At 35.2% G+C, this 12,458-nt stretch overlaps 1 protein-coding gene across 1 annotated transcript in view; it reads right to left on the minus strand.

The window, feature by feature from the left end:
- The window catches only part of NAALADL2 (N-acetylated alpha-linked acidic dipeptidase like 2), a 1,488,397-nt gene that overhangs the window by 651,864 nt on the left and 824,075 nt on the right, over positions 1 to 12,458 (minus strand). Inside the window, exon 6 of the mRNA XM_022571899.2 lies at positions 202 to 475. Within this exon, the coding sequence (XP_022427607.2) occupies positions 202 to 475 (274 nt within the window). The remainder of the gene's footprint in view (positions 1 to 201; positions 476 to 12,458) is intronic.

Here is a 12,458-nt window from a genome sequence, read left to right on the forward strand (position 1 = left end):
ACATGTTTTCACTTTCAAAATATGACAAGAAAAGGGTCAGGTAATTCAAATCTTCCTTCCCCTTTCCTGGCACCTACACACTGAGAATATTTACTGGTTATTTTGGTATGTTGCTTCTTGCCAGTTAGCTCAATTTAGATGAAAGCTGTTGTTTTCTAATTTCATTTCACTGTAAATGACAGAGACAAATTGTCATATTACCTTGAGAGTTCCACTGGCAGAATAGGCTGCATATGAGTAGAGCGGATCTTGGCTGCCGTGTTGTCTGGCTTCTTCGCTGCAAGGCTGGCCATTAGGATGAAAGCACTGGCCACTGCTGCTTAGAGTCACTGAGCTGGGAGAAGGGCCTGGCAGGTTCAGCAGCACAGAGTAATTTACAAACTGTACGTCTTCTAGGCCCAAAGAAGTCCACTGAGTCTTAATCTTCTTTGAAATTTCTATGTCGTTTTCACTTTTGTACAGTTGTACCAAATTTCTGAAAGAAATTTAAAAGGTATATTCTAAAAAAAAAAGGAAATCTTTATTCTTTCAAGTTGTGGTGATTCAGTATACGAACCATTATTAATAGATGTGGGATGTGAAAGATGCGTGAGACAGGACACTACACAAGAAATTCACAATTTGGTAGAGGTGATGAGCTTTACAGAAATTATAGAAAATCAAAGCAGAATGAATTAAACTCAAATTAAGAACTAATAAAGGTCTATGGGACTACAGAGAAGAGCAGAATTAATACCAACTAGCTCTTTTATTACTTCTGATCCTTCTATTGACAACAACATAATCTATTTAAAACTCGGCTCCAAACCTAGGGGTCATGTTTGTTGAGACAGTTCTGCACTGTAGCTAATATGATTACATATAAAGCTATGTGATTAATACACAGATATTGGTATTTAAAAAATAATTCAGAGGGAACTCTTCTGATACAAATTACATGCCAAATTACATGATGCTATGAACATAATGATATGCAATAAAATCAGTATATTGTGGCAAAACCAACCACAGATTGTCAAACCAATATGAAGTTAATTTTTGTGTGTGCTTGCTGTGTAGTCTATATATTTATTCCTATACTTTTTCCATAACCCATAATGACACTATTTTTGCTTAGGACATCCTAGAAACCAGACAAGCTCTGTTTAAAAAATGCATAGAACCTAGAAAAGCATGAGATATGGGAAATTGAAAAAGAAAAATTTAATAAAGTTTTGCTTTGTTTTGGGCTAGAATGCAAAGGAACCAGCTCTTTTTTCGGCAAAAAATCTTCCTATAAGCATTTTATTGCTATCCAAACTAATACCTAAGTGGATATTTTACTATAGTTGTCATTTTTGCCCATCAAATTATTTTTCTCACACATCCTTATTTTAGGACCCTGTTTATTCAAGAACCCTCAATGAAACATATTTGAAAAAAGAATAAGAAACAGGCACAATGGAAAAACATACATAGGATGGTATAGGAAAGTATTACTGGAGAAAAAAGGTCTGTTGACACAGCTTAAAAGCTGGTGTATACAGGAAGGTGCGATGACAATTTACCAATTGTTTTCTATCTTTTTAAGGTTATTTCTATTCTTTTTTTAAAAAATATCTAATTTGACCAATCATCAGTGTCATGTAAATTTTATGGAAAAACTTATGGGAAGAATTCTACTTTTTATTCTGAATAATACTGGTCAGCCTTGTATTTTTTTTTTTCTTTTTTTGGTGGGGAGGCTTTTTGAGGTATAATTGACAAACGAAATTGTATATATTTAAAGTGCACAACATGATGATTTAATATACATGTATGGTGTGAAATTATTATCACAATCAAATTAACACATCCATCAACTCACCTTTGTTACTTAGTTGTGTGCCTGTGTGTGTTGAGACCACTTAAGATCTACTCTCTTGGCAAAATTCAAGAATACAATACAGTATTGTTAACTATAGTCACCATGCTATACGTTAGATTCTCAGAACTTATTCATCTTATAACTGAAGGCTTCTATTCTTTGACCGACATCTCCCCATTTCCCTCAACGCCCAGTCCCTGACAACTATGATTCTACCCTGATTCCAAGAGTTTGACTTTTTTTAAGATTCAACATGTAAGTGATATGATGCAGTCTCTTGGCTTTCTTGGTCTGGCTTATCGCACTTATCACAGTGTTCTCTGAATTCATCTACATTGTCGCTAATGGCATGATCTCCTTTTTTAAGGCCGAATAATATTATTGAATGTGTATATTGTATATACACACCACTTTTCTTTATCCATTCATCTGTCCATGAACACTTAGGTTGTTTTCATACTTTGGCTATTGTGAATAATGCTGCAGTAAACATGGCAGTGCAGATATCTCTTTTAGATACTGACTTCATTTTCTTTGGATATATACACAGAAGTAGTACAGCTAAATTGTGGTAGTTCTAGATTTAATTTTTTGAGGAACCTCTATACTATTTTCCATAATGGCTCTACCAGTTTACATTCCCACCAGCAGTGTACAATTTTACCTTTTCTTCACACCCTCACCAGCATTTGCTGTCTAGTCTTTTTGACAGATCTCCTAACAGGTGTGAGGTGATATTTCATTGTGGTTTTGCTTTGTATTCCCTGATGATGTTGAGAACCTTTCATGTAACTATTGGTCATCTCTGTATCTTCTTTGGAGAAATATTAAGGTCCTCTGCCCAGTTTTTAACTGTTTTTTTTTTCTTTTTTTGCTATTGAATTGTGTGAGTTTCTTATATATTTTAGATATTATCCCCTTATTAGCTATACATTGGGTATTTTCTCCTATTCCAGAGGTTGCCTTTTTATTTTGTTAATCATTTCCTTGGCAAAAAAATTGCCAAGACCAATGTCAAGAAGTATTCTTTTTTAGGAGTATTGCAGTTTTGGGTCTTACATTTAAGTCCTTAATCCATTTCAAGTTAATATTTATGATGGAGTAAGATAGGGGTTTCTTTTGCATGTGTACATTGTTTTCCTTACATGATTTATTGAAGACACTGTTCTTTCCCCATTGTGTTCTTGCCTCCTTGGTCAAAAATTAATTGACCATATATATTGGGTTTATTTCTGGGCTCACTATTCTGTTCCATTGACCCATTTTCTATGATTAATTTGTTTCATTGATCATTTTTGATCAAACAGATCATTGATGTGTTTGGATGACAAAATAATCTTTTGATCACTACAGCTTTGTAATATAGTTTGAAATCAACAAGTGTGATGTGTCCAGCTTTGTTCTTTTTTCTCAAGATTCATTGGCTATTCAATGTCTTTTGTGGTTCCATATAGATTTTAGAAATGCCACTGGAATTTTGATAGGGATTACATTGAATCTGAAGATTGCTTTGGGTAGTGTGGACATTTTAACAATATTAGTTCTTCAAATAAGAACATGAGATATCTTTCCATTGATTTGTCTTAATTTTTTTCATCAATGTCTTAAAGTTTTCAGTGTACAGGTCTTTCACCTCCTTGGTTAAATTTATTCTGAAGGATTTTATCCTTTATTCCAGGCTTCCAATTTGTTGGCTGATATTTGTTCATAGTAGTCTCTTCAGTTCCTTTGTATTTCTGTGGTGGCAGTTGTAATGTCTCTTCCTTTATCTCAGATTTTATTTGAGTCTTCTTTTTTCTTAGTCTAGCTAAAGGTTTGTTGATGTTGTTTATCTTTTCAAAAATACAGCTCAGTTTCATTGATCTTTTCCATTGCTTTTCTGGTCTCTATTTCATTGATTTCTGTTATTTACTGATCTTTGTTATTCCCATCTTTCTGCTAACTTTGGGCTTAGTTTGTTCTCTTTCTACTTTCTTCAGGAGTAAAGTTAGATTGCATATTTGAGATCTTTCTTTTTTCTTAAAGTATTTAACGCTATATACTTCTTTTTAAAACTGTCTTTGCTGCATCCCATAAGTGTTCATATGTTCTGTTCCATTTTTTCTCAGGATGTATTTTGATTTCCCTTTTGATTTCTTCCATGACACACTGGTTACTCAGGAGTATGCTGTTTAATTTCCATGTTTAAAAATTTTCCAGCTTTCTTCCTATTATTGAGCTCTAGTTTTATGCCACTGTGGTCAGAAAAGATATTTGATACGATTTCATACTTCTTAAATTTGCTAAGTCTTGTTTTGTGACCTAAGTTATGATCCATCCTGGAGATGTTCTATGTGTTCTTGAAAAGAAGGGGTATTCTGTTGCTGTTGTTGTTGGGTAGAATATTTTGTATATGTCTGTTAGGTTCATTTGGTCTAAAGTGTAGTTCATATTCAATATTTCCTTACTGATTTTCTGTCTGGATGATATACCCATTGTTTAAAGTTGGGTATTGGAGTCCCCAACTATTATTATATTGTTCAGATCTGTTAATGCTTGCTTAATATAGGTGCCAATGTTCAGTACCTATATACTTACAATTGTTACATACTCTTAATGAATCAATCTCTTTGTAATTACATAATGATGTTCTTTGTGTCTTTACAGTTTTTAAAGTAAGTCTATTTTGTCTGATATAAGATTGTAGGGGTCCTCAGTGGCCAAGGTTGTGACTGTACACAGTAGCAGTGAGGGCTGTTTGGTAGCAAAGGCTGCTGGGGACTCCCCATCTCTTTTTCTCCCATGTAGGATGTTTTGGCTGAAGGGATCCCTCTTGGTGCCTGGTTGGCTTGTAGGGCTATTACAGTGAGGGTGGCATGGGTGTCTGATGAATGGACACCCATAGAGTAATCACAAAGCCAGGGTCTGGAGTATAGGTGCTTTCAGAGTGATAGCAGCTCCCAGGATCCAGGACATTGGTCAGCCTAAAGTGGCAGTGACTCTATTGCCTAAGTCACAAGAACACATGGAATGGCAGCTATATCCAGGTCTAAAGTGCAGGTATAGCAGAGTAGCCATGGTTCTGAGTTCTGGGGAATGTGCACAGTTAGGGGGGTGGTGGCAGCCCTGGTTCTGGGGACTCTGCAACAGCAATTCTTTTGGGTGTGGGGAGGGACAGCAGCATCTCCCTCTCCTGGGAGTCTGCAGCAGTGATGGCTTTTGGTTACCTCAGTGGTGAAAGCTGCTGGTATCTTCTAAGCATCAGGTCACTGAAGTCCATGCCAATGAACATTTTGGGGCCTCCCACCATGAAAGCTGTGGGGAGTTTGTGGCTGTCGGGGTGTTACAGTCCTGAGTGACAAGATTGTTAGGATCCTCCACAGAGCCAACCACTGGGGACCATGGTTGATACCAATAGCCTCCATCCTTCTTGGTTCCTAGACATCTTTGGATGTCCCAGCTAAACTGATCTCCCCCACAACCTTTCTCCTTTTTTTTTTTGATCCACTGTGTTGCTATAGCCCTCCCAGACCTATTTTAGTGCCTGGGTATCTAATTTTTTTTTTTGGTGGGGGGGAGGAGGGGTGAATACAGGTTAGTATTTCCTACTCCCTCATCTTGCTCTCTTCCCTGTTCTTTCATTGCTGTATCTGATCTCTGCCTCTGCAACTCTCTTTCTTTGCTCCTAACTGCAGTTCTTTCTGCAGTATTTTGAACAGGGCAAGTAAACTAACTGAATTGAAACTTAACTCAGTTTGATGAAAAAACCATTTGGAAATTAATAATCAATAATGTCCTTTTGTAATATGTATAAAGTGGACTTGCAGAATACACACTTTTTATTCATGTAAATTTGACTATGTACAGTCAACATTAACAGAAAAAGAGAAGAGAAATTTTAATACTACTTTAGACTTCTTTTTTTTTTTTTTTCTCCTCTACCCAGTCAATTGATGACCATAAGTCTACCAATTAGTAGGCAAGACGTTTACTCTGCCATTTCTTTTGCTAGTCTCAGGTTCAAAGTGCTTTACAGTGTAAGCAACACAAAAAAACGTTTCAAGATGTTTACACTATACAACATGGCCTTGAAAGGTAAATAAAATACTACTTTAGGGACTCAAATGAAGAATTAGTAATTTGTCTCAATGCTGGAGAATTTCTAAATATTATTCACTATTAAGCTAAAATTACTGAGTAAAGGATATTTGTATTCTCTATTTCACTTTCAATTTAAAGGATATATACTTTTTGTATTATAATTTCATTTTTCAATGTTATGAAAAAATTGAATATATAATATATAACATATATAACTTATGAAGAATAATGAAAGAATGACCCAGCCTATGAAGTATAACATTTCCAATATTACTGAAGCCCTCTAGATAGTCTTTATTTCATCAGTTACCCTGGCCCACAGGGTAATCACCAACATTTTTTCTCTTTTTGTGGCTTCCTTTGTCTTCTTTTTATAGATTTAATATGTATGTATCTATAAGTCCTTAACAGTTCATTCCTTAGGCTTTGAGTTTCTACCTTTATATACTTGCTATCTTCTATATATTCTTTTTTTACATATACTGACATATGACATTATGTAAGTTTAAAGTGTACAACATGATGATTTGATGCACTTATATATTACAAAATGATTACCACCATACCATTAGCTAACACCTTCAGCACATCACATAACTATCATCTATTTTTTGTGGTGAGAACATTTAAGATCTACTCTCTGGGCTTCCCTGGTGGCACAGTGGTTGAGAATATGCGTGCCAATGCAGGGGACACGGGTTCGAGCCCTGGTCTGGGAAGATCCCATATGCCGCGGAGCAACTAGGCCCGTGAGCCACAACTACTGAGCCTGCACGTCTGGAGCCTGTGCTCCGCAACAAGAGAGGCCGCGATAGTGAGAGGCCCGCGCATCGCGATGAAGAGTGGCCCCCGCTCACCGCAACTAGAGAAAGCCCTCGCACAGAAACGAAGACCCAACACAGCCAAGAATTAATTAATTAATTAATTAAAAAAAAGATCTACTCTCTTAGCAGCTTACAATATGATGATTATTGTAAATATATGAATATTCTTTTGTGATTTGATTTTCACTCAGTATTAAATTTCTGAGATTCCTCCAGGTTTATTATCAGTTTCCTGAGACAAGTATTTTAAAGTTGTTTTGTTTTCTCATTATTACAAATAATGCTGCATTGATCATTCTTGTCTATGTTTCCTGATAGATATAGGCAAGAACCTCTCTAGGGAAGGACTTACTGGTCCATAGGTTATGTGCTTGTATAACTTTAATCAAAAATGCCAAAATGCTTTTTTAAAAGTTCTGATTGCACTGCTGCCAGGTCTGCATGAAACTTATTCTTCCATTCCTCACCAATACCTGGTATTGTCTTTATTATTTTATTCTATTTTATATTTTTACCAAGGGTAGTGGGTGTAAAATTGTATATCATTATGTAACTCAGAAATACTGTCACTGGCGTATGCTAAATAGTTTTCCAAAGCTTGTTGTACTACCAGCATTATTTAAGAGGTCCTATTTTTTTTTTTTTTTGCAGTATGCGGACCTCTCACTGTTGTGGCCTCTCCCGCTGTGCAGCACAGGCTCCGGACGCGCAGGCTCAGCGGCCATGGCTCAGGGGCCCAGCCGCTCTGCAGCACGTGGGATCTTCCCGGACCAGGGCATGAACCCACGTCCCCTGCATCGGCAGGCGGACTCTCAACCACTGCGCCACCAGGGAAGCCCTAAGAGGTCCTATTTTTAGAGTAGCTAACTTTTGCTATCCAATAAAAGTAAAATTGTATCCAATTTTTATTTGGATAATAAAATTATTTTATTTGGATAATACAAATTATTTATTAATTTGTATCCAAAATTGTATCCAACTATGATTTTAATTTGCATTTCCAGGATTACTAATGAAGATTTTTTCATGTATTATTTAGCCACCCATATTCCCTTTCTATGCAATGACTATCTGTGTCTTTTGCCCACATTTATGGAAGCTTTTGTGTATTCCTGATAATATTTTTAGGTCAGGTGTAGGGTACATATCTTCTCCCAGTTTTTGGCTTCTCTTTCATTTTCAATGTCTTGTTTTATGGTATTATAAAAGTTTATAATCTTAATGTACATTTTTTAAAGGTTTTTGGGTTTCTTATTTGTTTTTAATAGAATGTACAGTGCCATAAGCGGGCCACAGCATGGTGTCATTTGCTCCAGAGAGCCTTTGTGTACATGTATTTTTTAATACAGTGTAATGGTTTCCACATTTTCCTGATGTGCTTAAGAAATTCCTCTCAGGGATTTCCCTGGTGGCACAGTGGTTAAGAATCTGCCTGGCAATGCAGGGGACACGGGTTCGAGCCCTGGTTCAGGAAGATCCCACATGCCGTGGAGCAACTAAGCCCATGAGCCACAACTACTGAGCCTGCGCTCTAGAGCCCACGTGCCACAACTACTGAGCCCATGTGCTACAGCTACTGAAGCCCATGTGCCTAGAGCCTGTGCTTCACAGCAAAGAGGAGCCACCACAATGAGAAGCCCACGCACAGCAACGAAGACCCAACACAGCCATAAATAAATAAATAAATAAATTTTAAAAAAGGAAATTCTTCTCAAACCTAAGGAAATGAAGTCATTCTCATAAAAGTTTTAAAGAATTAAGTTTCTCACATTTCAATGTTTACTTGGAATATTTGTGTGTGTGTGTGTTTATATGTGTGTGTGTGTGTGTGTGGTATGGGGTAGGAATGCATGAAATATTACTTTTTGCCATATGAATAATCATCCTAGTCACCTTTGTCATATTCTTCACTCATGTGCAGTGACAGTCATATACAAATTTGCACATGTCTGTGAGTCTTGACTCAGCTCCTTAGTCAATTCCATTAGTCCTTTTGATCCATCTTCATAGAAATATTCCATTTTAATTATTATTACCTTAAAATATGCCTCAGTATTCAGAAGGGCAAGTCCTCCTACTTGTTCTTCCTCAAGAACATCTTATTGTTTCTTTTTCTCTTCCATACTAATATTAAAATTAGTGTATCAATTTCCATATCAAGATTATGATTAGAATTACACTGAGACAAGATCAATATGAGGAGAAATATCATCCTTATAATAAAATAACAATAAGCCCTAAATATTATCAAATACCCAGTTAGTGTTAACATAAAAATGTTTTAAAATTAAAATATTTTCTGCTTATTGATGGTGTAGAGGAATACTATTCCATTGTTCTATCAAGTAATCCTGCGAGACTCTAATTACAATATTTTTATCTTTTTCTCAGTTTTCTTCATTAAAAATATGATAAGCAAATAATGAAGTTTTACTACTACCTTTCTCGTCATTTATAGATTGTTAATTTTTTGATTACTAAGCAGGCTAAAACCTCCAGAAGATATTTAATAAAATATTTAATAAGTTATGATAGTTATTTCTAAATATTAGATTAAATATGTTCCTCTCATTTTGATAGAAGCTGTTTTATAATTAGGTATTGGATTTTATCAGAAATTCTGATGCATTTATTAAGACAATAATATTATCCTTTTCTTAATAGGGTGGATTACCTTAATTGAAATTTTTTAGCATTAACTCAAACTTGCATTCCAAAAATTAACTCTACTTAGTAGAATGCATTATGATTTTTAGCTATTATGTGATTTATTTTGCAAACATTTTATTCACAATTATCATGTCTATTTTTATAAGTAAAGCTGGTATGCAACTTTCAGGCATGATTTTAATTTGAAGTTACACAAACCTCAAAAAATGAGGTAGAGAGTGTTTCGTCCCTTGATCTGTTTTTTTGGGAGAACTTGAATATGACTATAATTTTTGAAAAATACATATTATTCTATTTTTTTAACATCTTTATTGGAGTATAATTGCTTTACAATGTTGTGTTAGTTTCTGCTGTATAACAAAGTGAATCAGCTATACATATACATATATCCCCATATCTCTTCCCTCTTGCATCCCCCTCCTACCCTCCCTATCCCACCCCTCTAGGTGGTCACAACACTGAGTTAATCTCCCTGTGCTATGCAGCTGCTTCCCACTAGCTATCTATTTTACATTTGGTAGTGTATATACGTACATGCCACTCTCTCACTTCATCCCAGCTTACCCTTTCCCCTCCCCGTGTCCTCAAGTCTATTCTCTACGTCTGCATCTTTATTCCTGTCCTGCCTCTAGGTTCTTCAGAACTTTTTTTTTTAGATTCCATATATATGTGTTAGCATACAGTATTTGTTTTTCTCTTTCTGAATAGTTATTATTCTTAAACTAAAAATTGTCTTACTTGATGTTCTTATTATGGGAGAACTATGAACTGCTGATTCAAAATCTTTAATGCTATACTAATTTTATTAGTTCTTCTTTGAATCATAGCTCTTTCATTGCTCCCTGTGTCACTTTCTATTAATCTTCAAAGTTTCTGATTTCATCACTTGCCACAGTACTCTATCGTACGTTTTGATTCCCTTGCCAACTTCTCTTACTATCCTGTCAGCTCAGGATACCAGTGTTTTAAAGGAGGTATATGATAATATACCTCCTTTAAAGGTAGTTCTGTAGGTACTGTACACAGCCTCTACATGTTTTTTACGGTACCTACTTAAAAATAATACCAAAACCAAAAATGCACTAACTTGAGCACCTAAATCCCTACATGTATTAGACATGATGTCTTTGTAAGTACTGATTACTATTCCCACAGCATCTAATAGGGAAAAATCTGGATAAGCAGCTAAGAATTATGACCCAAATTCCTGCATCTTCCACAGACTTACACTGTAAATATTTGTTCAAAATTTATTGATGTATCATTTTACACATTATCTTTACCTTAGAGAGATTATCATATTCAAATCTTATACACTATGATGGTTGACTGGATTTAAGGGAACATGTATTACAGTAGTCTGAATATCACTTTATCAATATAACAAAATGCATCCTGAAGGGTGTTAACAAAGCTTTGGTATACACATGGTTATAAAAGTACTGGTCTTTAAAAAATGATAGAGAAAATATTTCCTAATAAATATTGCCTAACATTCCAAATAATTAAGGTAATAAATACCTGTTCAAGCTTAATCTTCCTAAGATCAATTTTTAATTCTACTGCCTTTAAAACTGTATTTTAAATTTATCAAATTGTTTATGAGTCTTGCCCCCTGCACCCCCCCCCAAAAAAGTTTTAAAGAAGCTATATGAGTTCTATGTTCTGAAATTATGTAAACTTTAAATCTAAATTGTTTTACATAAATCAGTTTTATTGATACAAATGGTTTGGTCAAATGATTCTATCCATTAATTATTTCAAATCCCTTCGAATGTCAAAATGCAGAAATTTTATTGAGAATCTACAGTTTTCTGAACTTTTTCCCCACAATATTTTGAGATATACGGTGAACAGTTCTGTTATAATTAGGCAGTTTGCTATATTCAAAAAGAAATGTTATTCAGTAATTAACTGCAATATAATTTCAATTTACTAATTTCAGAAAAAGCTGCAAAACTAGAAGTGTGTCACCTAAAATCACACGATATTTGACAAAAATTTTGCTCTGCCTTAATTTTTAGGAGTTTCCATGGGCCAGTAGTTTTGGCAGGAAGCATAATGAACTGTGATGCCTGAGACTTGAATTTGGAAGTAAGTTTGGCATTAGTGTTTCACTGGCTGGTAGAGACTGGAAATGGGAGGATTTTGGCTTTGGTAGACAAAATCCTGTTTATATCAATGTTTCACACCTGCTACTGGATGAGCCACAGAGCAACCCTGGTGTTCGAATTGGAGGAAGCGATGCATGTAGTATTCCTAGTGCAAGGGTGAGTGCCAAGATTCTACTGTAAATGAACAGGGAAAGAAAACACCTAAAGAAACACACTCACATTACACAGAAAACAAACAGCACATTTACTCACGTCCACCGAGATTTTCTTATGTGCACATACAATAACATACATACATACTCATACTGTAGGGGTTTGATATTTCTTATTTGAGTTGGTATTCAATGTAGTAAATTCTGTGAATCATGCACTATATGTACCTAGTAAATTTCAAGATTATAGCATGAACAGACTTTTTATCTCAATTTTGCTTTAGAAATATTAACACTAAAATGCATAGTAAAACTGTATTACACATGATAGCAAGAAATTAAGTGGTGAGGAGGGTAAAGGAAGATTCTTTCACTTTTCCTCCCAGCCACCCACTAACACCATGCCAAATAAAACATGATTACTTGCTCAACTACTTTTTGCCTTTTAAAAGACCATATGAACAGTAAGTCATGTATTTAATGTCTACTCTAGAGACTGAAAACATTGTGCATAAATATTTCACAAAAAGACCCTCATGTAACTACTGTTATTGTTTTACAGGTAAGAAATTTGAGGGTCAGGCAATGTAACCAAGAAGTAAAATGTCCCAGATATTAAGGAGGTCAGATTTCTCCTACAGTACATTGTATTTTAGATTTCCACTATGCTACACTGCTATTTAGAAGGAGCAGGTAGTATTCCAAACCCCGATGCGTTCCAAAAGCAATACAAATGTTGAGGTTTATAAAGCATAGTATTTGGGTAAAATAA

The sequence above is a fragment of the Delphinapterus leucas genome, chromosome 4, assembly GCF_059928025.1.
Source record: "Delphinapterus leucas isolate spDelLeu-1000000601 "Yukka" chromosome 4, BTC_Dleu_Yukka2, whole genome shotgun sequence".
NCBI lineage: Eukaryota > Metazoa > Chordata > Mammalia > Artiodactyla > Monodontidae > Delphinapterus > Delphinapterus leucas.